This window comes from Lynx rufus, unplaced genomic scaffold, assembly GCF_022079265.1.
Source record: "Lynx rufus isolate CCGP_SWC_20201006 ecotype Redwood Valley unplaced genomic scaffold, mLynRuf1.p SCAF_2, whole genome shotgun sequence".
Taxonomy (NCBI): Eukaryota; Metazoa; Chordata; class Mammalia; order Carnivora; family Felidae; genus Lynx; species Lynx rufus.
The window spans coordinates 197,783,205-197,810,880 of NW_025814834.1; the positions used below are offsets into that span (position 1 = coordinate 197,783,205).

Consider the following 27,676-nt stretch of genomic DNA (forward strand, 5'->3'; position numbering starts at 1 on the left):
GACCATCCCAGGAGAGAGGAAAAGGTGTGGAGCAGCTTCTGGGCCCCTCACCCAACCTAGGCTGCTCATATCTTGGACTTTTGACCCTGTAATGTTGGGAGATAGTGAACTGGATGGATGACCAACACTTTGACTTTTCCTTCGCGATAAAAGCAGAAGAGGCCCACTTTGGGGTCCAGTGCTTACAGGAGGCAGAAAGAACATCCTCTCATAATAGTGGGCCCAGACCACCACCCTGTCCCTCCATTAAGAAACAGCAAACCACAGCCACGTTTTAATCATTTAATTAACACCTTTGAATGAAACACACACACACAGCTCTTTCATGTGTCTCACTCAGGCTTCAGGGCAGAGGGAATGGATTGTTTGTATAGACATATCAAAGACTCAAAAATTTAAAGAAATATATATATATACTTCTCTCTCTCTAACATTTTTATGGAAATTAAAAATCAGAGGCTTTTGGTCTCTCCATTTGCACTAGGTCAAGCTCATTTACCCCAGAGGACAAAGAAGGGTTGCCTCTTCTAGATCCTCCCTTCTCCTTTGTACTCTGTCCCACCCAGTGGGGAAACAAGCTCAGAAGATTCTAACTGAGGATAAGGAGCTCAAGTAACATGGGGGGGGGGGGGGGCGGGGAAGAGACACAGAAGTTGGGCTCCCTCCCATCTCCATCTCCAACAGCTCCAAGGCTGCTGCCAGGGCCAGGTTTCTTTCGTGGAGGCTTTGGCCTGGTCTTGGTTCCCAGGGGGCTGGTCAGGAGCTCTGAGCAGAGCAGTGCATACTGACTGACTCTCCTCTTTCCCCGGCCCACTGGACAGGTGCGACATGTACCCAGCAGCCGCTCTCCATTACCCAAAGGGCAAGGGAAACCTTGGTTTACAGAACGCTGGTTTACAGCCACAGGGAGAAGACCGCAGTGAGGGAGGGCCCCAGGAACCTGGGCTCTCGTACCACATCCCCTGTGTTCCCAGCTCTGGTTCTGGGAGGGGTTCAGCCTCCACAGAAGCAGCTAAAAGTGAGGTTCCTCAAGCCCAAGTCACTGTTGAGGAAAGAGGATCAGGCCAGAAGGGATGGCCCTGGTGGCAGTCACACTACTGTGAAGGGAGGCACCGGGGCCAGTGGGGAAGCCAGCTTACCTAGATAGGAGGCACAGGCTGAAAATAGGTCATTAAAATTCCTAGAGGAGACCTCAGTAGCAGAAGCTGATGGCCAGGGGGCAATCGCCCAGCCTGCTCCCTAGGAGCACTGAACCCCCTTCACTGACTAGGGAAGAGTCTGGAATAGAATGCACCTTTGGCTTCCTTCCCATCCTTGTCACTCAGCGTCAGCTCCCCCCAGTGAAACCACCTGTGCTGAAAGGCAGCTGCAGAAAGAACATGCACCGAGTAAAGAGAAAGGTCAGAGAATGTAATCTGTAGGGCCAGGTCTGGGCCCACTGCCCAAATAAGCGCTCCCCTGGCCAGACCCTCCACCCGCCTCCCTCAGGGCTTCCTGCACAGCTGAAAGGGACACAGCTTTGCCACAGCCCATGGGCTCCTGCCTCTGAAGTGTTGCGCCTGCCTGCCCACCCCAACCTGATCAAGTGAAACAAGGGGGCAGATGCTTGGCATTACCAAGTGCCCGCTGAGAGGCCTCCCTGTTCTGTCCTCCCACTCTCTGAGGACAGAGCCTGTGGACCTCCTCTCTTCTTCTCCCTCCCACCCCCTCCCTCATTTGGGCCCAGGCAGTCCCCACTTCTTGTCCCCTGCATGGAGCACCTGGCAGAACTGGAAGGCAGGTGGTTGGTGGTCAGTTGAGGCACAGGAGGGCTAACCCCTGCTGCCCCTTTTGTGCTTTGGAATTCCACAGCCCCGCTCCTACCTCCAGCCTGGAGAAACCTGTGGGAATACAATGACTCGCCCACCTCCAAGAACTAGGAAATGAGCAAACTGGATCGGAGGGAGCAGACTGGTCCCAGCTATGGGCTGGCTACCAGGGACTGATGCTGCCGCCATGTAAACAGGCCCTTAGAGTGAGGCTTCATGGGCCCTGGAGGATGGACATGCAGCCACTTGTCAAAAGTGCTTTGATTCTGGACTACAGTATGTGCATGATTTGGACATGGGGGGGGAGGAAAAATTCATGTGAGGCGCTCTCCTCCCAACCGTGTGGCCTCAGGGCCAGCAGGGGGCGCAGCCACCCACTCCCACCAGCTACCTCCTTCAAGATGAGGCTAAGGCCAAGACAAGCAGCAGCTGCCAGAGGGGAATCCATCCAGGGAGGAAAAGGCATGAGCTGGATGACTTGGAGGGCAGGATCAACACCAGGCTTGCATAAATATCGAAGGCTGTGAACGTTAAGGCTGCAGGCATCCTCTCTACTAGGTTAAGTGTCTGCCGTATCGTCTCATCCTTGGAGCTGCTCAGGTCCCTGAGATTGTATTCCTGGGATGGGTCAGCAGTGCCAGTGAGGTGCCTGGCGGTCAGACCAGCTCTTTCTGTGGGTCTGCGGCAGGGGAAAAGAAGGGACATTCAGCAAGGGGCGTCTTGGCTTAGTTCTGGCTACTAAGAGCCCAAGGCACATCCTCACCTCCTCAACTGACCGATGCCAGCAGCACCAGCTAGATGTTTTACAAACAATACCTCTGACATGCTAATGTAGGCATCATTGCCCTGCACTTTATGGTGAGGAACTTAAGGCCAGGATGGGTAGATAAAATGGCAAAGTTGGAGTTCAAACTCAGTAGGTCTGACTTCAAAGCCCTACATACCATGCTCCTTCACTAGCTTATCAACGGTGATCGCTCACCCTTCCCAGGCAGCCCGAGACCAGGGAAATCTTAAAGATCCAGTAACAAATTCCCAGTAGTGGGACTTCAGACACCTGCTTCCCCACACCAGTGATGGGGACCCACCCCCACCCCCATCCACCGTACCTGAGCCAGGTGGGCCCAGCTTCTGCTCCTCCAGGCCCACCAGCTGCATGACACTTCCATTCTCCGCCAGCTCCCCCTTAGTCCTGTCTTCAGCATGGAGCCCGTTGGTGGGAGGAGCAGTAAGGGACTCAGCCCGAGGAAAGCTGGGCGAGGTGGATGGCGGGACTCCCACAGAGGGCTTGCGAGCCACGGGTGGGGGAGCTTTAGGTGGCTTCTTTGGGGCTTGGGGTGGCCACTGCTCTGAGATGTTCCGAAGTTCGGCCACCAGATTCCGCTGGAGGTCAGCCTGGGTCTCAGGGGACACTGGCCTCTCCAGCTGCAGCTTCTTGGTGCCCCTGGAGAATATGAAGCTGGCCATAGAGGCAGGGGACTGGGGAGACCGTGGCTCCACCTCAGGCGGTCCATTGGGCTGGGCACTCGCAGGGTCCTTGCTGGCAGCCAGACCGGAGGCCTTGAGTTGGACAGCAGCATGGAGCCCTGAGGAGGGGGCAGGCGCTGGGCTGGCCCGCCCTGACAGGGCCCTTCGTAGCGGCTTCTGGGGGGCTGACGGCCCGGAGGCCGGGGTTGCAGCAGCCGCAGGAGCGCCCACAGAGCGCAGCCGAACCATCTGCAGGAGTGAGGGCGTGACCAGGGGTGCGCCAGCATCCTCCCTGGGAACCCCGCTGCCTTTGCTGCAGCCCACCGGTTCCTTCCGTGGGAGCTTGGCCAAAAGCCCCGAGACAGAACCAGCTGGAGGTGGGGCTGGTGGAGCCGGAGGAGGGTCTGGGGAACCGTGAAGCTGGCTCTGGGAAGAGACAGCAACTGAGAAGGATGAAGCAGCCAGGGATCTAACAGGCTCTGGGGGGCCTGAAGGGCCTGCAGGCTCAGGGCCAGCCACAGAGAAAAAGGCCTCCTCAGGCGGGGGGAAGTCAGCCATGGAAAGGTCCTGCACCTCCGGTGCAGGAGGCGGGGGTGGGGGCCAGTTGGGGTCTTGGAGGGGCTCCTCAGCAGTCTCTGGGGCAGATGGGGCCTCAACGACCTCAGGCTTCTTAGTGGGTGGGGGGGGAGGATGATAAGATGGAGGTGGGGACGGTGGGGGTGACTGGTCTTTGGGGGCACTGGGTGACTCCTGTGGCAGGGTCAGGGAGGTCTGCGGAGTTGGTGGGGGCTCGGGACTCACATCAGCAGTAGAGACCGGCCCGGGGACCACAGCAGGAGTGGCAGGAGCGGGGGCGGCTTGTTTAGGACTCTTGGACTTGGAAGGGGGTGGGGAGAAAGGGGCGGGCACCTTGGGGTGAGGAGGTATGGCAAACCTGTCACCCAGGGCAGTCGACATCTGTGTACCAGACCGGTCTGAGGGGGCTGGGTCAGAGGATGAGGAACATAGAGATGTGAGGGAAGAAGAGACAGAGGCCCCAGGGGAACGAAGGGAAGTGACACGTTCTGGTTTAGGGGGTTGGGCCTTGCCTGGGGAAGCAGGGGCCCCTGTTAGACCCTTAGGAGGGAGGGTAGGAGTACCACTTTGGCTCGAGTACCCACTGGAGGGTGAGAGCGTCCGTTCTGGGGAGCGTGGGGGACGCCGGGAGCCACCTGGAGACAAGCCAGGCACCCAGGTGCCTGCTGAGTTGGAGGGACACGGAGCTGCCCCTGTCCCTTCTGCCCCACCAGTGGTGGGTGGCCGAGGCAGCTGTTGCTGCTGCTTCCGCTCAGGCCTGGGCGGCAACCCCAAGGGCCCATCGGGTGCTGCTGAGCCCCGCTGATGGAGTGAGTAGGTCCGGCGGGGAGGTGGGGGGGGCCTCTTCAGCTTACGGAGGGACACGCTCCGGCCGGACAGCTGCCCACTGCTCCGAACGCTGACAGTGTCGGAGGCATCGGCGGTGCTGCCCCCGCTGGGAGAGCCCCTCCCACTGCCCGCCTGGGGAGGGGGGTGCCGCGCTACTGCTAGCCAGAGAGCCCTCGGGCTGACCCTCAGAGCCACCCTTAGAGGAGAGGGTAGAGCCATCAGACACAATGGTCTCAGAGGACTGAGAGTGGCTCCAGGTGTCACTGGAGGAGGAAGGATGGCGGCTGCGGGGCCGCGGGCTGGAGGCCGAGGAGAAGCGGCCCAGCGAGCGGACAGAGGCCGGGCTGGCCGACAGCAGGCTGCAGCGGCTCAGTGTGCGCAGGCTGCAGCGGCCCAGGGCCACCACGTCCACCGTGGGCGGCAAGACAGCATGCGGAATCAGTTTTGACAAGTAGGTGGCCTGGGGCGAGATGGACATGGCTGGGCTCAGGGGTTCTGGAGGCCCTGCCCCTCCTGTCAGTCCGGGCACCGCTAAGGACATGGGCCGTGTCACTGGCGGGGGCCGGGCTCCTGTGGACCGCCCAACGAGGGTGTCATCCCGGTAGACGCGGTCGATGTGGCACTGCAGCATGGCCTCGGCCTCGGCACCGGCCTGGGCCCGTGCCTCCAGCGCCTGCAGGGACACCCGGGCCCCTGTCCCTGAGGCCGGGCCCGCTGGACGGCCATCCACCGTGGGGATGCGGACGGCATCCCGAGGACCAGGAGGCCGAGGGGTACCTGGTGCCTCACGCTCGTTCCGCAGACCTGCGAGGGACAGGGAGGACCGGGGGGTCAGCGGAGGGTTCAGCCAGAGCTCCCGACTCACCACCGCTGCCCTCCTCCCCGCCAGGCTCACCGAGTTCCTTCTGCACGTGCTGCGGCAGTCCCAGCACCGTGCTCCGCCTCTCGCGCCTTCGCCGCCCCGACTTCCCGGACGATTTGGAAAATGAGTCATGGGGTCGGAAGGTGGACCCTGGGGGCCAGTCCAGGGGAGAGAAACCGTTAGAGCAGGTCTCAGGACACATTTTGCAGAGCACTACTTCTGTGGAATCACTAATCAGTGCTCTGCAAAAAAAGATTTCCATAATCAAGGAGGCGTGGGCCAAGCTAGGTTAAACAAAGCTAAACACTTCTCTTCTAGAAGGCTGATAATTTCCAGTGATAATTTCCACTTAGTGAACAATTATTATGTGTTAGCATGCTGAACACTTGGCACTCGTTCCAATAATGTAAGTACTCTTAACCTCATTTTTATACAACATCAAACCAAAGATCAGAGTGGTTAAGGGTTGGCCCAAGGTCACACAGCTGGGAAGCAGCAACACCAGGCTCAAACCCAGGTTTCCTGACTCCTAACTGTCCTGCTTTGCAGTTAATGTGCATGGTGAGTCTCCAAGAAAAACGCAGGATACTGTGTTTCCTGGATTCACTGACTCACAGAGCCTTGGGAAATGCCAGATGAAGAGGAAATGGGGCAAGGAGCAGGTGCTGGGACCGAGGTAGTGCCCACTGCCCCCTCCCCCGCCGGGAATCCTGGCTGGTGAGCAGACACCTTTGCGCTGGATCATCTCTGAGCGGATGGAGAGAGCGTCCTCTGCTGTGGAGCTCTCAGCCGTGTAGGATGTGGTCTGGCTGCAGAAAGAGATGCTGTCTTCATCTGGCCCCATCCGGGAGGACTGTTGAGGGAAGAAGGAGATCAGGCCCTGGCCTCAGACATCCCAGAGGCCTACGTGGGCCTCTGCTGTTGCCTCTTCAGGGCTTCCCTTTGGAACTTTTGACTTGGATTCTCCCCAGCTTCACCTAGCACTGAGTGGGTTATCAGCTGGACTAGCCCTGAGGGGTCATCTAGTCCAGCCCTTCATGATACAAAAAGGAAACTGAGATCCAAAAGGGTTCAAAGACCATACTTGCCAGAGATTCAGCAGGAAGGGAAAAGCAGAGTCAGGACTGAGCTGGGGGCAGAGCTCACCTGGATGCTCTGGGTGTCTCCATGGTCCCAACCACCTTTATTCAGTTTCTGTTTTTCTGGAAGACACCAGAAAGGTGTGTCGGGCTAGGTCCCTGACCTTGGAGAGCTAAGAGGGATACTGGAGGGGAAGTGAAGGCTACCTTGGTGCTGGAGGGAACGGAGCCCCTCCTGGGCCTGCGTGTGCAGCTCTTCGAGGTGAGGCGGTCGCCCACTGGGGAAGAAGACATTGTCCTGGTGCTCATCCACTACAGACCCTGGCCCCTGGCCGGACCCCACACTTAGACGTTTGTCACTCTCAGCCTTGGCAGAGCCTAGCGGAATGGAGGAGGAAGAGAAGTGAGGCCTGGGGATGCACAGGCTCCACCACAACACACCCCCAGTCCCAAGACTGCACACGGTCCCTGCACACACATGCAAGGCCTGCTTCCCCCAATCTGTAGACACAACCCACAGTTCTGAGTTATACACGCGATACACACAGCCCCCATGCACATACGCAAACTGTACCCAAGAGTACACATCTGAGCACCCACACCACACAAAGTTCCCCATACCCAGGGCACACAAGCCCACCATATACGCACACAACACCCACAGGCTTCAGGACATACACAAACAGCATCCCAGTATAAACACATCTGGGAACCAACATCGAACACAGGGGCCCCCAGAGAACACAGCCAGCCCCTAGGTCTATACACAACAGCTACAGTTCCCATTCTGTACATATACAAACAATACCCAAGTACATACACGACTGTGTATCCACATGTCACACAGGGCCCGATGTAAGGCACCCTGTATACATATAGCCCGTAGCAAATACATTGTCTTGTCTCCACACCCCGAGCTTTACTTTACAGAAAAAAAACCACCCCTTTCAAACACCCCCTTGGCCCAGGCCCAGGAAGACACTGTGGGACACTAGGAAAGGGTGTGGGCTTTCAGAGGTCACAACCAGAATTCCCAGGAAGTCCTGGTAGGAGGGACAAATAAGGGACATGGCCTCTTATGTCCCCTACTCACCCATGTGGCCATCCCTTAGAGGAAAGAAGGGGAGGGGAGAAGGCCCTCCTCCGGGCCCCTCTAGCCCCAGACAAGGCAGCTCCAGCCTCTCTTGGGAGAACAGTCCCAGGCATCCCCCTCTCCTGGAGGCCCCAACCCCTGGTGCAAAGGAGCCAGGGATCCATTACAAAGGATCCTGTTACAGGCCCCGCCCATGGGGAAGCTGGTCATCTAATCCTGGGAATAGGGGGCTGTGTCAGCACTTTGCAGCCCCAGCCCCCCTTTTAAATGGAACCCACAACATAAGCAAAAGCGCTGGGAGGGTCATGTGACCTTGGCAGCACCTTGTAGAGAGGGGCAGAAACAAAACAAGCCCTTTAAAGGGCCACGCCCCAGGATGAGGGTCTTCAGCTCAGACACCTGCCCATTTCTTCTTCCCTGGCCCACTCTTCAACAGCCAGCTCCTGCCCAGGGAACCTGCAGGAACCCTACAAGGTCAGAGCTCCTAAGTCTCCCAACAATCCCAATGAGTCTCACCTAATCCCTGCATTTTACAAGTTGGGGAAACAAGATGGATGGAAAGGCCTTGCCTACGGTCATCCAGCAAATCAGAGCCAAGACTAAACTCCAGGTTCCCAGAGGGGACACCTGGACCACACTCCAACCAAGGACATTTGCTTGCCCACCTCCCCCCCCCCACCACCCCCGGCGAAAGTCCGATAAACCATGGCCCCCATGTCTTAATCCAGGCCTGAAAGCCCAGTTCCTAGAGAAGCAGTAAGCAGGCATAGACCCCGCCCTCCAAAACTTCTCTAGGGGCCCCACCTTGGCCTCTAAACAGCGTTTCAATGATCACGCCCCAAATTCCAGGGGCACTACTTTTCTCTCTTCTCTGCTCCCCACATCCCATCCTTCCACACATGCTGATTGACCTGGAAGAGGGTGCCCTGCCTCTCAGAACTGAAGTACTGGGATGTACCCAGTACAGTGTGGGTACCCCTGAAGGGAGGCAGTCTCACCCAAGGGCTGCAGGCTTCAAGGTCAGAGACATCTGGATCCATCCTCCCAAACCCAAGCAGGGCCCAGACAAAGGCAGCGGAAAAGCCGCTGGACAAAGGCACAGGGGAGGACAGGGTAATCTGGCCTCATTACTGCCCCCCATCCCCCACCCATTAGCCTTCCCCGGCTTTGATCCCCTTTTTACAGAAGGCTCTGGCAAATAGAGGTGTCGGGGTCCTTCTTTTCCCCCTCCCCAGCCACACCCACTCACCCTTCTTCTTAAAGAGCCCGAGGAGCACCGGAAGGCGGCGGCCCAGGAACACCACCATGACTGCGGGCGCCACTCGGGCCGTCCCCTATTCCGACCTCTCCGGAGCGCCGGGCGCCGCCTTCACCGTAACCCAGCACCGAGTGGTGCGAGTCGCCCGCCCAGCTGCAGAGCCAGCGCCAGGCAGGGGAGGGGGAGGGGCTGCTCTCCAGGTCCTCCTCCCACCTGCGCCACTGGTCCCGCCCACCCACCGACCCCGCCCCTCAAGTGGAGTGCAGTAGCAAGAACCATCCCAGATTCTCACGGGGAAACTGAGGCCCCGAGTCTGCAGATGCTCGGCTCTGGTGGAGAGTATGACTAGCAGGGCTGAAGACACTCAGTCCCAGGAGCAGGCCATTAACCCGTCCCCAAGTCCTTTACTAAACCATCAGGGGCCAGAGCTATGGCAGGGGTCCCAGCTGCCAGATGGTGGGTGGAAGAGCCACTAAAATACACTTGGCATGATCCCCAAGTCCTCCTGGCTGGTGAGGGTAATTCCCTGGGGAAGGAACTCAGAGGTGGAGCAGCCAGGCAGCCCAGAACTGCCTGTGATGGCAAGTTCACTGGCGAAAGCCGCTGGGACACAGCCCAGGACACAGTACTAGGAAGCCAGGGAGATGCCCAGAGCAGAAACACAGTGGCCGGTGGGAACAACTCCTCCTGTGTATGTTCGGGACTTTCTTCCCACTTTGGTCAGGTGGAAGCAGCCCAGAGAAGCACTATGAACTATCCAAGGTCACACAGCAGAGGTAGGCTTCATCGTCCCCCTCCTGCTCTTCCAGCCCAGGATCCTTCCCACTGGCCTCACTCTGTGACTTGGTGACTCTGATGAATCACCAGGTAGGGAGAACAGAACTAGCCAAGAAACCAGCTCACAGCTGAGGGCAGTAAAAGTGGAAGGTGGGAGGAGGGAACTGGAGGGAAGTCGGGCTCAAGTTCAAATCCAGCTCCATCACACACAAGTCATGACCTCAAATGGAAACAAGGCCAATAAGTCCTCTTTATAAGACAGTTGTACCCATTCATTCAATCAGCAGAATTTATCGAGCTAGTATTGAGAGCTATAGCAAATGGAGAACTTTGTCTTGGTCACCAGTACATCCCTAGCATCTAAATCAGTGCCTGTCACATATTGTGAGTTCAATAAACATTTGATGAATACATGAATGAGGTAGACTAACAATATAATTTTAGATTAGTGAAGACTGGGAAGCTCTGATAGAGAAGGGGGGTGCCTATAAGAGGCATCAAGGAAAGTCTAAGGAAAGGACATTGGAACCAAGACTTGAAGGAGGAGGAGCCCGCCAGGGCAAGTGCTGGGCACAGAGCCCTAGGGACAGAAGAGCAAGTGTCAGCCTTGAGGCAGGAGTTGGGGGGGGGGGGGGGTGTCTCCCAGAATAGAAAGGAGGCCAGTGGGGCTGAAATACGGTGAGCAAGGGAGAGAATGACAGGAGCCAGGTCAAGGTGGGGCCCGGTAGGCCATGGCAGAGTCTGGCTTTTATTCAAAGAGCCCCAGGAGGTCAACAATGAAGGTTAAACTGGGTAGGAACAGTGTTAAGAGATCCCCTGGGCAACTCCAAAAAGAGTAGCTGAGAAGGTGGAAGAGAAAGTCTGTGAAGTGCTGTCCCCCAAACTTAACCTCAGGACACTCCTCTCTCACCACACCTTTCTCTCTGAGCCCCTAAGGATCTAAGAATTCACAGTGGCTCTCATGCTGCAAGACCCCTCTGCAGCCCCTTCCCCATTCGCTGCCCCACCTCTCAGGCCACTCAGAGGATAAGCCCTTGCTCTCTAGAAAACAAACTTTTATGCAGCTGGATAGTATGTAAATCCACAAATCACTTCAATCTAAACAACAATCCTAAGAAGTGGGCACTTTTTTTTTGAGAGACAGAGAAAAAATGCTGTCATAGTTGGGAAGGGGCAGAGGGAGTGGGACAGAGAATCTTGGGCAGGCTCTGAGCCCAGTGTGGAGCCCGATGTGGGGCTTGACCTCAGGACCTCACGACCTCGAGATCATGACCTGAGCGGAAATCAAGAGTTGGACACTTAACCGACTGTGCCACCCAGGCATCCTGGAAATAGGCCCTTTTGTCCCCATTTTACAGATGACGAAATGGAGGCTAGAAGGGGCAAGCTGGGAAAGGGCAAGGTGGTATTTGCACTCAGGACAACTGGAATCCAAAAGTTATGCTCTGTCTGCCATGCCAGCTACGAACCCTATCTCCCCTCTGAACAAGGGCTGAGGGACCCTCTCATCCCCAGAAATTCAAAGTTTCTTGGCCACAGCCTCCCCTCTTCCCTCTCTGAGGCCAGACTCACCTGCCCCCTTATTAGTCCCGCTCAGACTGAAAAGAGCAATAGGCCTCATACTTGTAGGGTGATTAATGCCAGGTGCTGGGGGAAGGCAGTCTCTGCCCTCCTGGATCTTACAATAGCCCTTGGAGGCAGGTTCTCGAGGATTCTCTCCCATTGTTGATCATGGACCTGTGAGGCTCCCAGAGCTAGGGGACTTCCCAAGCCCTGGCTGGCTCCAAAACTGAAGGCTTTACCCACACAGGACACAGTCATCCTCAGCTACCCGCTAACCAAGGAAACTCAGGGCTGAGCTCCACTCAGGGCATGGGGGAACATCAGCTCAAGGTCTCAGGCCCAAGCTGGCAGTCAGGGCCACAGCTGCAAAGTCCCAGAGGATCCAAGGCTCTCACACTTGATAACATCTGGTTGCTCCAGCAACACCCCTCCCCCCACACCCACAGCTTGGCCAGAGCCTGAGGCCTCTCTGAGCCTCGCAAGGCAAGGCAAGGCTCGGGTCCACACACCTGTGACTTGCTTAGGGCGGAGCTCAGCAACCAGAGTCTCCAGTGGAGGGCAGGGACCTCACAAAGAAACTGGGGCCCAGAGAGTGGAAGGACCTTGCCCAAGGCTGTATTTAGAGCCTTCTGCCCTGGCACAGTCCAGAGGTGCAGCCTGGGGCTGAAGCTCCTGGCTCAGCCTGCAGCCTCCGCCTCCCCTCCTCCCCCACCTGCCAGAGGAAGGAAGCTTCCTGGATCAGAGAAGACACCTTGCTCTCGGCCACACCCCCTAACATGAAGGGCACACCAGGAAGCACACATGCAAGTTCGTGAGCTCAGATATAGTCCAACCAGCAGAAGTATGTGCGCCTGCACCTCCAAAATGTCCCACTGGGCCCCCCCACACACAGGTGGGTGCTCGCAGGACCACGTCCACAAAGCACACCCAGGCCACCCTAGTCCGTGTCCTCACACAGGAGCAGGACCGCAGACTCACGCAGGGCCCAGCCAGGTGGCTGTGTGTACACAAAGGCAGGTGCATGTACCCACCACTGTGGGGCTTTCCTGAGCTTGGGGACAGGGAAGAAAGGGGGAGGGAGCCCCCAACCCCCAAGGCCAAGGGCACATTTGTGCGCATGCGTACACACTGTCTTGGCAACATCCTCCATGGGGTGAGGCCTCAACCTGCCCCATTCCAGAGCAAGGGGCGGGGGTGGTGGCGCGCCCACAGCCAGGCAGGCCTGACTCAGGGGAGAGGAATGACGGGGGGGGGGGGAGGGAACAGCTGCCCAGGTGGCCTTACTCAGGAGCTGGAGCCCTCCAGGCCTGGGCCTGACCCCACTCCCCCACCACATTTGACCACTGGCCAGGCCCGGGAGCCAGGATTCAGGGTGTTCAGAGGTCCTAAGCCCCTCTGTACTGGTGAACAACCCAGGGCCTTCCAATAGGAGCAGAACCCAGAACGTATGGAGATTTTATTCTCCAAGACAAAGGGAAATGAGTGTAACAAAAACCTTCACGTGGAAGTTTCTCTTTCTCTTCAGTCTCACAGAACACCCAACAAAAAACCTGAAAGGTATGTCTGACTTCCCTTTTCACAAAGAGCACAAGGAGGCTCCAGGGAAAGTGACTTGCTCAAGGTCACTCAACCAGGAAGTGGCTGAGCCCACAATGGAACTTGGGTCTCACTCCAAACACTGCAATGGTCCTAAGTCCGAGGAAGTTAAGGGATCAGGGGGGCTGCATGCATCCTCAGTCCCTGCCCAAAGAGGGGGAGCTCTGCACCCCACTTCTGCAGAAGGGAAATCCCCCTCCTCCCTCCCCTCAGTGGGAAGCCCCGCCCTAGAGCAGAGCTGCAGAGCTGACAGGCCGGTTTTAAGGTAAATATGGGGGGGCAGGGAGTGCCCCAACAAGGAGAGGAGGATCCCATGCCTCAGGCGGCTGCAGGAACCAGCAGTAGTGCAGGGAGGAATTAGCTACAATAATATTAATAAATATCATAATGAGTTTCCGGGTCAGTATCTGCTCCTGACAATGACATAATAATCTCTCTGGGCCAGGGTGCGAGTCTCAATTTCCAAAAACCCTTTCCTTTGTTCCTTCAAGGCACAATTATCCCTACCTTATATATGGTGGAGAGGCAGCCACAATGAAGTCAAGAGGGGAAAAGCCTGGGAATCAGGAAGCCTGGATTAGAGGCCTTGGACAAATGAATCAGCCTCTCTGGGCCTCAATCTCATCTGTAAAGGACCAACACCTACCTCATGGAGTAGCTGGGAAAGCCAAAGCCACACAACCAAGTGTAAGCACAAAGTGTGGTCCTCAAGGGAGCTTCTGCCTCTCCAGGGTGTAGGGGTGGGTAAAGGTCTCTCTCAGGCCCCTCTGCCTTTCTACTGGTAACAGGATAATAAACTCACATGTATTGATAGTACCAACTGATTGAGACACACATGATCTCACTAAATCCCCCTTGCCATACAGAGGCACTCCCTCAGGGTCAGTGACTTACCTAAGGTCACACAGCTAGTAACTGGCAGACTCAGGGTGTGTGAACCCAGCTCTGACTGGCTGCACAATCCTGTTCTTCCCATGCCACCAGAGGCCTCCACTCCCACCCACTTCCGGAGCTCTCTTCAAATCCCAAGTGGCCTTAAGGACCATTATTAAGATAAAGCCTGATAAGGGACACTTTAACAAGAGTTCCCTATCAGCTCCTCAGTGACTTAGTCCTAATCCTCCCGTTTGGGAGGGAAGGGAATTCCAAGCCCAGACCAGAGACCCCAGGGCCCTGGGAGTCAAGAGCCTCAAGGTTTGAGTTCTCACTGCCCCTCAATTGCAGCACGATGCTGAGCCAGTACGTGCCCTTTTCCGAGCCTCAGTTTCTTCATCTATGAGATGGGAGGGTCGGAGAAATGATCTCTAAAGGTCCCTTAGCATGTGGGCTCTGCCCCTAGGAGGGTAGTGTCCCCCACTTTGGGTCAGGGCCTGGGGCAGAAGCGGGTGGGGGGGTGATCCCTGCGACCAGAGAGGGCTGGGCCAGCCCCTTGTCTGCAAGCCCAAGGCTTCCACAACCAAGTCCAGACACACTGTTGGTCACAATCTCTCCCAGGAAGGGGGAGGAGATGGAGAGAGAAGCTGGGGGGTAGGTGAGTAAGAGGAACAGGACTTTTCCCAGCTGTGGGACCTACCAAAGACCCCTGGTGCTCCAAGTACAGAGGCAGGGGGAGGGATGAAAAGAATTCCAGGTGGTGTGACTCCACCAATGACTTAGTCTATTCCCTCAATCTCCCAATCAGCAAGATGGAAACAATAAATCCCACGGGGGCAGGGGAAGGGGGTGGCTGTGTATAAACCTGACAGTACAATGTCTGGGAAAAAAAAAGGAGGATCAGGGGCATCTAGGTGGATCAGTCAGTTAAGCATCCGACTTTGGCTTAGGTCATGATCTCCCGGTTCTTGGGTTCAAGCCTGGCATCGGGCTCTGTGCTGACAGCTCAGAGTCTCCCTCTTCAGAGTCTCCCTCTCTCTGCCCCTTGCCCCCACTCATGTTCAGTCTCTCTCTCTCTCTCTCTCTCTCTCAAAAATAAATAAATGTTAAAAAATTTAAAAAAAAGAGGAGGGTGGTATGGTGGGAGATGCTCCCGGACTCCCAATTCACATCTTTCACCAATCCCCCAAACTTCCCAAGACCAGAAGCCAGTGGGCCTGGGGAGGGACGGGGGTGTGGTTGGATTCCTGAGATCCAAGGCCAAACAATCCCAGCAGGTTAGTATCTTTCCAACAGTGAGAAGGCCTCTCCCTGTCCACCCTTACCATTCCCTTTCATCTAAGGGCATTGATCCAATGGACCAGCCATTCCTTGAATCTCAGTTCTCCTTCCATTTCTCACCTGCTCCCTCTCTGAGCCCTTGGGGGGCTTCGGTGCTCTGTCCTCAACCCCTGCCCCTCTCCCACAGTGCTTCCTCCACTTGTGCTCCCCAAACCCCCAGGGCCTCGGGCTTTCTTTGCCCAGAGGACCTGCAGGCCCCTCAATCATAAGAAGGAACCCATCTATTCCTAAACTGATTAAGGGCACAGTCTTTAAAATTTGATAGGCTTGAGTTTGAATCTCAAAGCTACCTCCTTGCTGAGTGGCCCTGGGCAAGCGACTTCACTTCTCTAAGCTCCAGCTTCCTCATCTGTAAAATGGGAAGGATAATGGCTTCCAACTTATTTCTATACCTGTTGGGGGACAAATGAATTAACTGATGAAAGGGTTTAGCACAGAACCTCATTTTTATCTCTGAGTTATTATCTCTGTCACCAACCCCCCCAGCAAAGCAGCCTGGAGCATTAAGCCTCCACAGCCCTCTCTGGCCCATACGCCCAACATCTGATTAATCCCAGGTCCTATCACTTCTGCCGCCGCCTCCTCGGTGTGTCTGCAACTGCCACTCCTCTCCACTCCCACAGCCCCCACCCTGTCCCTAGCCCTCACCTCACCACCTCTCCCCTGGATTACTGCAACAGCCTCCAGACTGCTCTCTTGAGCTTCCACTCTCACTGCTCCACCCCCCAACCTGTCCTGCCTGCACCTGCCCTGTTCTGGCGCCATCTTCCCAACACAACACTTTCATAGGCTCCTCCCTTGCTCAAACACCTTCACTGGCTCCCTATGGTCTACAGACTCCTGCCCTCTCTGCTTGCCTTGCATCCTTTCCCTCATCCTCTCACAAACGAATCAAATGGATAAGTACTCAAACCCCAGTCCCATACCTGGGCAGAGGCCCAGGCTGAGGAAGCCTTAACAATCCTCAGCACAAGTAAAACCAAAGGGATTGAAGTTTGCATTCACAGTGGAATTTCTCTTCCCAGGCACAAGGAAGAAGCCTCAACCAGTTTTCTCTCCAGCCTCCATGCTCAGGTTCAACTCTTGCCTTTGTTCATGGCCATTTCCCAGAGCTGAAGAGCATCCCTGGTCATCTCTCTCTCATTTAATCAACAATCAGGACTCCCTCCAACCCTGTAGTTTCTTCGAAGGCCAAATTAAGACCATCTCTCCAGTTTTCTAAAACTAGCCCCAACCCAAAAGCCTTCTGAATATTCCTCAGCCCCCACACTTACTTCTCTGTTGTCTTGACATTGCTTTCTGGTTTCTTAGGACCACCTTAAAGCCTGGTTGGTGCCTGAGTTGCAGCAGGAACTGTAAGAGCACAGGGACTAGTGGGCAAGAGACTGTAAACCTAGTCCTCTCATCTCTCTCTCTCTCCTACCACAAATGGTCACAAGTCCGCACCCACAGTTGGTTCTCAGGAAACCATCAGATTAGAGTGGCCACGGGAAAGCAGGGGAAGAGCCCCAGCCCCACCCCTTGGTGCAGAATCTAAGAGAGACAGGTGGTCAGATGGATTTCAGGATTGCTGGGACAGGGAGACTACTGGAGGGTCCTGGAGTCTCTCATCAATCCACTTTCTGAGGAATCCTCAGAGTCTACCAGAACATAATTAACCCTTTTCCTACTGTTATTTTGATCATCACTGTTATTCTTCAAACCGCTACTAGCACATGACCTTAGACAAGCCCACCTTCTCTATCCATAAAATGGCTAGACAGAACCGTAAGGGTCCCAGAAGTCGCCTAAGCTATGCCCCCTAATTTCACAGACAGGCCCTTCCGTGGGAGCCAGGAGGTCCAGAGGAGTGAAAGCAATCTGCTCAAGGTCACCAGAGCCCATACCAGAGTCACACTGAAAATCCAGACCCCCCAATTCCCAGCACAGGTTCTGTCACCCCCTGCCCCCGTGTGGAGGGATGAGATCATCAGGCTCATTTCAGAACCTCTAGGAATGTGGGCCACCCTGGGAAGACATGGGTGGATTCTCCCACCACAGCCAAAGGAACCCCACCCCACCTTCTCCAAGATTCTTCCACTCCCAAAGGCCAGAAGGAATACCTGCCTCTGTTGGAGATCCCCTTATCTTCCTCAGGGGGAAAAGCAGATCTAACCCCAGCCCCTACCCCATCTCTGGATTCACCAGGTAAGGGAACTGGCCACCCTCAACAGCCCCTCCTCCAGCAACCCTTGGGACTCTGGGGGATACCCTGAACTGTCGCACCTGCTGGGGGAAACCAGGAATCCTATCTCCCAACCCTAGAGTTGGAAGCCTTCTCCATTCTCCCCCTCCACCCACCCCCCACTTAGAGGCTGGAATGTGACCCGCGGAGGGATCCCGCAGCACGCCGGGGAGGCTGCGTTCCAGCTCGGTGGCTGCACTGAAAGGGGGGACATGCGGCAGCGACCACGGGAACCGCGGGTAGGGGGAAGGGGGACGACAGGCAGCGGCGACGCAGGTGGGGGTGGGGAGAGAGCCCAAAGAACCAGTCCAACTCCCAATCACGTCAAATGGAGGCGGCCCATAGTCTCCAGCCCCCTGGTTTCCTGCTTCTCTCCTGCACCTTTGTCTCCCGTCCCTCCTGCAAACTTTCAGCCCGTTGGGGGCTAACAAGTGTGTGTGTGTGTGTGTGTGTGTGTGTGTGTGTGTGTGTAAAAGTGCCTTAGGGTCGGTCTTTGAGCCCGAGTGTGGGAGTCTGGTTGGTTGTGCAGTTCTGAACCCGTGGGTACATCTATGTGCCTAAGACGCTGGGCAACTGTACCTACATGACTGATGTGTGTGTGCGAGTGTGCGAATCTCCGCGTGTGGTATAATTCCTGTGGCTGTGTAAACCGTATACCTAGGTGTATGTACCTGTCTCAGGGTCTGTGCGTTCTACAACGACGCTGTGGGTGTAAACGTGTATGCGATTTTGCGTCTGCATGTCCGTACATTTGAGTGGGTGTTGTGTGTGACTGTGTAAATTGTGAACATGGACGTGTGCCCGCCCGTGGGTATTCGCATGTACGCGTGTCTCTTTGCGCATGTGAGGGGTGGGGTCTGTGCGGGGGATTCCCGGCCCCCCACACTCACACCCACCAAGCCCCGGGAGGGGGCAGCAGCGGTGGCGGCGGCTGCGGCAGGGAGACCCTCCTCCCCGCCTGCCCCGCCCCCACCCCCGGCCCCTACCTGCCGGCCGCTTCGCCGACCGCCCGAACCGCCAGAAGCTGCGGGCCCGGGGGCCGCTGGGGGCCTTCCTCTTGTGGTGTGAGTTGCCCATGGCGGGCGCGGGAGCCGGCGCGGAAACCCTAGCGCAGCCCAACCAGCCCGGCCGCCGGGCCCGCAGCCCCGGGAGGGAAGCAGAGAGACGCGCGGGCGGCCACCGCAGGCGCCCCCAGCCCCAGCTCAGCCACGCCTCCAGGCTTTGCGGCCAATGGCCGGGCCGGGGGCGGGGACGGTGGAGGGGCGGGGCCTGGCGCGCGTCCCGTAGGCTCCACCCCTCCCGGGACCTGGGAGACCAGCTGAGCCACCCCACCCAGAGCGCTCGGGAAAGGCCGGCGTGTCCAGGTGGGGCAGGCGGGTCGCCAGCTCTCTCAGCCCAGCGGCCGCCTCTCTGAGGACTGCAGTGGCGCCCAGAGAACGAGGGCCAGGTCTCCAGACAAGGGGGGTCCGGAGCCCCGCTGCTGCTGGGGCCCACCAGCCACCACCCCGTGAGTGTCACGTGTCTGTGTGTGTATCTCCTGTCTCTGTGCCTGTGTGTACACATGTATCGATCTGACTGTATTTCTGTCTTAATAGTGTTTCAATAACAGCATCCTTTTATATAGCGCTTACTATGTGCTAGGCACTCTGATAAACTGCTTTCATGCCACAAAACAATTTTATAAGGTAGGTAGTTTTATCATCCCCGTTTTAGAGATGGGGAAATAGGGGTTCCATGAAGTCAGATGACTAGCCCAAAGTCAAACATCAGTAAGCTACAGAGCTAGGACTCAAACCCAGACTGACTCCAATACCCACTGATCCATGCCACTACCCCTACTGTTTATCTGTGCCTCTGCATAACCTTGAAGGAGGGCATGTAATTGGGCATTGGTAACTGTATGCTTGAATGTGGCTGTGTAGTCGTGTACCTGTGTACATACCTGTGACCCTGAACGTGTGGGTTCCTCTGTGTAATCATCCGTGTGCATCTATCCATATCACTGAGTCTGTTTTCAAACATCTGGATATGCGCTTTTGTGTATCCACCTACGTAACTATGGCAGGCTCTGTCACATTGTGTCTGTGAGTGTAAGTAATGGAGTGTATAGGTAAACATGTGAGGCCACTCATGTCTGTGTGCCCCCCACTCATCTACCCTTATACAAGTCTTCATCTTTCAAACCTAGGCCTCGCTTCACCTCTTCTAAAAACCTTCCAGGCCGCCAGGCTATCCGCACCTCTGTGTCCTCACAAACGCCCTTGTGCCCAGGGCTCAGCAGCCTAGGCAGTGACTCTCCTTTACCATTGCTCTGCCCTGTCTCTCCTACTAGGGGCAGCATGGTGTAGCAGAGAGACTGCTGGGCTAGAAGTCCAGAGCCTTCAGTTCTAATCCCCATATTGCTCATCCTTTCTGCCACCTGGGTAAGCCTGTCCACTGCACCAAGCTGTCTCTTATGCCCAGTGGCTCCAGGGCACCCTGTCCCTCCCTGCAAAATTGGGGAGTCAAGCCCCACCCTCCTTCAGGTCCATGCCTTGCTAAGAGTTTGCGATTAACAACAGTGCAGTCCCCGAGGGGTTATATTTTATTCATCCACTCATCACGCATACACTATATACCAAGATGTGTGCACCAGGTTCCCGCTTTGCAGAGAAGAGGGCCCTGGCGTCAAAGCTGGGAGACCTCGGAGTATCTGCTAGTCCGATTCCCCTAATTTACAGATGGGGCCCATAAAGGAGAAAGGTGGTATGAAGGAGCAAAGAGAACACTCAAGGGTAACGTCCAGATCTCTTGACATAAGCTGAGTGAGGGTGTATGCAAAGAACTTCAAAGGATGTCTGGAGTGTAGCAGGTGCCTTGGCCTTTGCAGGAGGCTTTGCAGTAACTGCCCTGCCCCCAGCTCAACTCATCTCCCACCACACCCCTCATCAGAGCTCCAGCTGCACAAAACTGCTTGCCACACACACACCCATACACACCTCCAAGCCTTCCCACACGCTTCTTCCTCTTCCACCTTTGCCTGGAAGATTCATTTTCCTCAAGATCCCGCTGGACAGTCTCTTCCTCCAGGAAGTCTTCCTTGCAGCCCTCCTCCCCCAGCTCAGCCCTCTGTGCTCCCACAGGCACTAGTGCTGCACTCTGATAGAACTGATCACACCTCACGGCCCCCCAGCACCCTCTGCAACACCATTCCAACACTCGTCTCGAGACAACAGCTTGGTGTGGTATCTCCCTTTCCAACCAGAAAACAAGTTCCTCGGGGACAGTGATCGCCTCCCTCCTCTCAGTAACCCCAAACGCAGCACAGTGTCGGGCACGCAGCACGTCTGCTGTGCGGTGTTGAACAGGACCTGGTGGAGGCAGAGACGGTGGGGCTGGCCCGCTGACGCGGAGGAAGGTGGTGATGATGTCACTTAAGTACCGGGAAAGGTGAAGAGGCACAGGCAGGAGAGTCCCAGTCTTACGTTCTTTCACTACAGAGGCTGTGCTTGCTCCAGGATCCTGGAGAAATAGTACTGCCCACAGCCAAGAGCATGAGAGAGCCTGGGGTAGGACTGTGGGAAGACGTAGCTGGTATGGAAGACCAGAACTCCTAGAAACCACAACACTGGGCTGAGCGCCTGGTGACTTTCTTGAACCATGGTGAAGACCTCGCCTAGCTAGAGGCTTGGAGGAGAGGGGTGTCCTAAGCAGACAGGGGGCCCTGTTTGGAGCAGACCCCAGCAGCAGCCTCCTGGGAATTATGCACTGTGTCAGAAAATTTGGGGTTTAAACTCTTTGCAAGCTGAGCTGTGTCTGTCTCCCCTCCATGCCAATCACAGGGCTGGGCACCTTGTGAATAGGGCTGACAGCCCTTGATGAACCAGCCCCTGGGGGCAGTAAACACAAAAGCACAGAGACAGTGGAGTATACTAATGGGAGAGACCCAACAGCGATTCCACCCCTCCGGCCCATAGTAGCTGCTTCCAACCTGCTTCCAACTTACTTCCTCCCCCAAGTCAGCCAAGGGCCTAGAGGTGGCCGTGGGGTATGCTGGGGTGCACTGGTATGTTGACAGAAGGTGGAGGTGTGGATACCTGCTCTCCCTGCCCCACCACCGTCACGGTGGCCCAAACAATATACAATGCCTCCTCTCATTAGTTTTCATGGACATGTGACAGGCCAGGAGCAGCTGAGGCAGCTTTGAGGTTTGGGGAGACGGGGATTTCCAGGGGACAGCTGGGTAAGGGGAGGCTCTCCCTCTGTCCTTTTCTGACAAGAGTGTAGATTTTTCTGGCCACCGGGCTTAGCCACCCCAGTTCAGCAAACTTTGCTGCCAGCCCTGCTTCAGGGGCAGGAGATGGACAGAATAGTGGGGGGAGGGCCCATCCTAGCCCGAAGGGGATTTCCAGAACACTGGGATGTGTGCCATGGGTGGGGATTTGAGGCCTCCATCAGGAGGGAGAGGGAGAGGCAGCTGGAATGAGCCCCTGAAGGTGTTGGAGGTAAAGGAGGGGGTGGAGCCCTTCTTGGACTCAGCTTCCTGCTCATCTCATCCCACTCCTGGTAGAGGCACCTCTCTGGGGCCGGATTTTCCATTTGAAGTCTGAACAAAGGAGTAGGGAAGCTAAGGTCAGCCTGGCAGGTGAGGGTTCCTGCTCCACCTATAATGCTGGCTGGTTGTGTGACCTTGAGCAAGACACTTAGTCCTCTGGGCCTCAGCTGCCCATCTGTATGTGCCATTACGGCAGCCTGCAGCATCTCAGGCCATCAACTCTGAGCATCTAGGATCCACAGATGCCCATGCTCTGGGGCCCATATCAGATCACCTAGCTATTACCCAAAGCCACTTTGCACCAGGCCCTGTGCTGGGCAGTGCAGAGGGAAAGGACCATCAACCCAGTCCTGCCCTCAGGGTGTTCAAAACTATGAGGTATGGTGATTCCTGCAACCCACAGAACCCAGAGAGGCAGCTGGCCCCAGCTCCTTGCAGGCGCCTTGCCTGATTCCAGCACTGCAAATCCCTCAACCCCAGCTTCCTTTCATCCTTCCATTTTTTTTACATGTCACCTCCTCTGGGAAGCCGTCCCTGATCTCCCCCTGGGATCACTGTGCTTCCCTCCTTTGTCACACTTCTTGACCCTTCATTACCTGTTCCATGTCTGGTTCCTCCCTCAGATTGTGAGGTTCATGAGGACTGGGACCTTGTCTCTCATTCATCCCCAGAACAATGCCTGGCACATAGCATAGGTACTTATTACCCAATATTAAATACTTAATCAATATTTTGAAATACAATAGTGAGGCACCCTCTCCCATCTGGACCCAAGGCAGATAATGCCCATCCCTTCACAGGGGCCTGGAGGAGGTGGTCCCACATTCCTCTAAGGAAGTCACTCCCCCATTGGCCGTATCCCACAGCAAAGAGAAACCTACCCCTAACAAATTGGTCCAGGCCCCAGGCTAAGGACACTGAGATGTCCTACCCAAGAAGGTGGCCAGAAAAACATATACTGTCCAATTCCAAATCCCTTAAGCACCCTGTCCTAGTCTGGAGGCAGTAAGTTCCCTGGGGGCCATCACAGAGATGAGAACACTGGTGCCAGGCCTTGAGAGATGAGCAGGAGTTCAGCGGATAGAGAAGTGAAGATATGCACACCCTAAGTAGGGGAGACGGCACATGCAATGGCACAGAATGTGGAAATACATAGAGTGTTTACTGAAAAGCAAACAGATACTCTCCTGTCCTTAGATAGGCAAAGTGTCCATTACCCAAAGTGCCTTAGGGTCCTGACTTTGTTTTGGAGCTCCTCAGGCCCCTTCCTCAGCAGAGAGAGATGGCATTATTCACACTATTCTCCTGGCCCTCCTTACTATAATATCTAGGCCACTCGGTCGCAATGTCTTGTACATGACCGGCCAAAAGGCAGCCTCTCCTTTCCTGAGCATAGCTCCCACCCTCATGGCCCCAGCCCATCCTTAAACCAGAATTCTAGAGCCAGAGAGGCTGTCAGAGGCCATGAAACCCCATCTTTGTCAAAACGGGGCATGTGTGGCCCACCGTGGGGTGCCACAGAACGTGTACAGAGCACAACTCAAACTCAGGAGTCTCTCCACAACCCCACACCAAGGGCAGTTCTCCCTGAGTGAGTGGCCAGAGTTCTTCAGGTGAAGTCTGCTGGACTCGGCAAGGTGGCTCCTGAATTCTTTGAGTACTGAAGTCCTCTAACTCTGATCCCAAGAATGATCCCACTCCCCACCCGGCCACTGTCCACTGCCCGCGAGTAACCTTCTTCGGGAGGGCTACATCCTCCTATGTACTCCTCTCCAGAGTCAGAAACACACCCAGCCTCATACTGTTTTGTTTGGAGAGTGTGGCCTCTGGAGGCCGACTGAGTGCTTCTGTCATTCCATGCAGGTGGGGACCTTGCCTGTCTTGTCCCAGGTATCCACGTTACCCTGAACAGTGCCTGACACTACATAGTAAAGGATAGGTCTTTTTCAAATGAATGAAGCCGAGTGACCTATTTTCTCCCCTATAAATGGTAATAACTGCCCACCTCTCAGGCTGTTGCGAGGACAAAGGAAAACACTCATAAAGATGCCCAGCCGGGGTCTGCCAGAGAGCAGCCTTCTTGTTACTTCTTCAAGTTCGCCGGCACCCTGCTCTTCTGCGCTGCTCACCTCCTGCAGAGAGCCTCCCCTGATTATCTATTTGGGCTCCAGTCCTGGCATCTGTCCCAGAAACACTTCCTCCCCACATACTTGTCTGGAGTCCAGGTGATATTTCTGGAAAATATGGCTTCTTATTTGTTTACTTTTTCTTATGCCTGAGTCCTCTTGTTGGGCAGAGGTGAGATTCTTTCTGTGGCTCCCGCCTCAATCATCATCACCACTACCACCATGGGTATCTGAGGCGTAACCAAGAGTGGATTTCCAAACATTTCAGCTAATGTCCAAGTCCTCAGCATCACAACCGCAGAAACTTGCTACCCTCTAGACCTTTGTCCACAGCTTCACAAAGCACTTGCATGGCTGTTATCTAATTGGGTCCCTGAAACACCCCTGTAAAGCCAGGATTTATTATCCCTGTTTTACAGATAAGGAAACTGAGGCTTAGAGGGGTTTAATAATCTGCGGGTGTCACATAGCCTGGGAGGGACAGCAGAGTTGTCCTGTCAGCCCTGAGCCTATTCCCTCCAGACTGGGTCCTTAGAGTTCAGGTGATTAATAGCGACCCTTTGCATTTTTGTGGTAACTTCACTTTCGCAAAATTTTCACGTCCCCTCTTTTGAGAATCGTACAGAGACAGAAATCTTGGAGTCACAAACCCACCAAGGCAACATCCAGCCAGAGGGTCACCCCTGTGAGAAGGTCCCCTGTCTTCCCTGAGCCAGTAATGGAATCAGTGGGACCACAGAGAAGTTGCTGCCCAACATCACAGGGCTTGCGAGCAACTGAGCCAGGATCTGGACTCTTATTTGCCTGACTCTCATACTCCTCCCACTCTGTCAACTTCCCTTATTTCTCTCTGGACCTTTTCCCTTCTGTAGAATGGGTTGGAAGAAAAGATCTTTAAGCCTTACCCCCGGTCTATGTCCCACCTGTATGTCTTATTTATGAAAACGGTACCGGTTGGAGAGGCAGATGGTTTGAGTTCAAATCCGAGTTTGGGCAAATTCAGCACTCACTGTCACTGAGCCTCAAATATTTTTTCATCTGCAAATGGACTCAAATGAGATAATGGATAAAGGGCTCCTGGCACATTCAGAATAATCAATAATTGTCAGATTTCCTCTCTTTTCTTTCTAAGTCTGTGCAGGGCAGTCCTGGAAGACAAGTGCTCAAAATTCTACTCTAAGCTCAGTTTCCCCATCTTAACTGTAGTGGAGTCAGATGAGGGGAGCCATGACCTGCATCTCTGGGTCTCTGGTTCAGAGACTGGGATGGGGAAGCTTCCCAGCAAAAGCTCCTAACCTCTCAAGAATTTTCTGTATATTCCTCCTTCCCATCTTCCCCAGTTTCCATTCTGAACATTTTCCCCAGAAATAGTTAAGCCTTCTTTGGGCTTCCCCTTCCTGATCAGCAGTGCCAGTGGAGATTAGAGAGATTGGATTCATTTCTCTTCATAAACAGAAAAGAAGTTGGGCCAGGCAGGTGACAAGGAAACAATTGGAATAATAGGAGGTTGGAGCAAAATGGAGCAGGACTTCCTCCAGTCATACCCAGGGCCACCCCCAGACCTGGGGAAACAACAGCCAGGGGCAGGGAGGTGTTTCCCATGCACGTGGGCTCAAATCAGGCCGACTGCTGCCCAGAAAGCCCAGTGCTACTGGATACCAAACACAACGCAGGGGGAGGCCTCGCCACTGAAGCAATGACAGATATACCCCAGGAGGTTGGAGCAGGGACTTATAGGATCAACTTTCCCAGCCCCTGCCTCCAGGCTGGTCTCTGGGGAAAAGGGTCCACTTCCCTGGGGTACACCACTAGCTTTCTATCTCCAATCCTCACAGTCTGACCACAATCCATCCTGCTGCAATTCTGACCCAAGCCCTCTTGAGAGGGGGATGACTTCAGACCGAATCCCAGTGGGACAGCCTTAGGACAGACTCGGGCCTCCAGTTGGGAGTACAGAGCCCTTGGAAACACCCTTCACCCAAACCCTCCCTCAGGGCTTGGCCCAGCCATCCCTGCCCCAGCACCCTGACTTCTATTTGTGCCTGGGCCAAAGGGGAGCAGGGCCCTCATCCAAAAGGAAGATCAGGCCGGATGCAATCACACAAGAGGCTTTTCACCCTCTTCCTGACCCCTCAAATGTTCCTTCTAATTCTCCTGCAGAGGAGGTGGTTAAAGGACACTGGGAGGGTAAACACAGATGGGATGGGCCCGCACACACCGCCATTTCCTCACCTCTGGCACTGCAGCAGGAGCCACAGGGAAGGTAGACTTCGGAGCAAGGCAAGCCCCAAGGGAGCCCCACCCTCTTGCAGAGACTCATGCCCTACCCCTCAAACGGGAGACAGAAACAGAGGGGGGAAATGAGAAAAGAACCAAGCAAGTGCCCGAAAGAAAAGTGACCCCAGCAGGGATGAGCCAAGTCAGCCATCCGCCCCCCCCCACCTCCCCTCAGGCTGCCCATCCATAAGGCCAGAGAGCCCACAGACAGGGAATTAATTGGCTGTTGTGTTTAAGTACCGGTCACAGCCCAGATACAGCTTCTCCGTTAATTTGGGCCTCAGTTTCCCCCATCTGTAAGCACGCTTCCAACACTAGCATGTTTCTACCAGGCCTGGGGGAAGGAATGATGGGGAGGGGCGCCATGGTTCGTTCTCATCCGTGAGCTCACCACCCCAGGAGGTGGATGTTTGCGGTTTGGCCCAGGGGAGTGGTGAGGGGAGCCAGGTGGGAAAAGCTAACACAGTTAAGAACCTAAAGCATGCTGTGCCCCACGTTGGGTCCTTTGTGGGGCTGAAACACCTTTTGAGTGCAGTTGACCTTCCAGACCTGGAGGAACCCCCACCAGAGACGCAAGGCCACTTGCCTCTCCCATGGGCCCCAGGCCAGAGCCAAGTCTCTGACCCCCTGACTCAGCAGAGGGCAGAACCTGGGTGAGCCTGGGGGAGGGGGACTGCCTCACCGTCCCAAGAGCCAGGTTGCCAGCACTTCCTGCTTAAACCAGGAGATTCCTGCCCCAGCCGGGGGTCCCTTCTCTCCAGAACGGGGCCGGGCTGACTCTGGGAGATGCTGGCGGGGTGGGGCGCGCAGAATGGGGGTGCTCGGGCTGAGCCCCGGACTCTTCGCTCCCCCCCGCCCCAGTGCCTAGAGGCTCACCCTCCAACGCGCCGCGGACCCCTGGCGGAGCCACCCTGGCCGCACCCTCGGCGCCAGCCGGCGCGCAGCCCAGGTGCCCGGCCGCCTTACCTCGGCCTTTACCCTTGGCCCTCCTGGCCTTGTCGTCAGCCTTCTTGGCCCGGGGGGCGGCCGGTTCGGCGCCCTCGGCCCCCGCCGCCTTCTTCTTGCGCCGCTTGCCCCGCAGCCAGCTGAAGGCGCGCCGGAGGCCGGACGCGCCGGAGCGGGACTTCTTCCTGCGCGGGGGGCCGCCCGGACCCCCCGGCTCGTCGGCCGCAGGTGCGGCGGGGGGCGCGCGGGCCGCCATGGCGCGGCGGGCGGACCGGGAGGCGGGGGTCAGGCCCCCTGCGGCGGGGCACCCATGCGCGGGGCGGGCGCGCGGGCAGGCGGCCGCCGCGGGGAGACGCGCGGGAGAAAAGTTTGGGCGGCGGAAGCGGAGCCCGCGGGGAGCGGCCGGGCGCCGGGAGCGGCGCGGGAGGGGCGGGCCGGGCGGCGAGCAG

The 27,676-nt window shown here is 56.0% G+C and overlaps 1 protein-coding gene across 1 annotated transcript; it reads right to left on the bottom strand.

Moving 5' to 3' along the window:
* Positions 1-268: 268 nt before the first annotated feature.
* Positions 269-27,483, bottom strand: KIAA1522 (KIAA1522 ortholog). The gene is given in 8 exon segments (XM_047082627.1): positions 269-2,487; positions 2,918-4,823; positions 4,825-5,483; positions 5,575-5,691; positions 6,271-6,394; positions 6,688-6,743; positions 6,828-6,998; positions 27,249-27,483. Coding segments are annotated over 8 exon segments (3,291 nt in total). The 3' UTR covers positions 269-2,464.
* Positions 27,484-27,676: the final 193 nt, after the last annotated feature.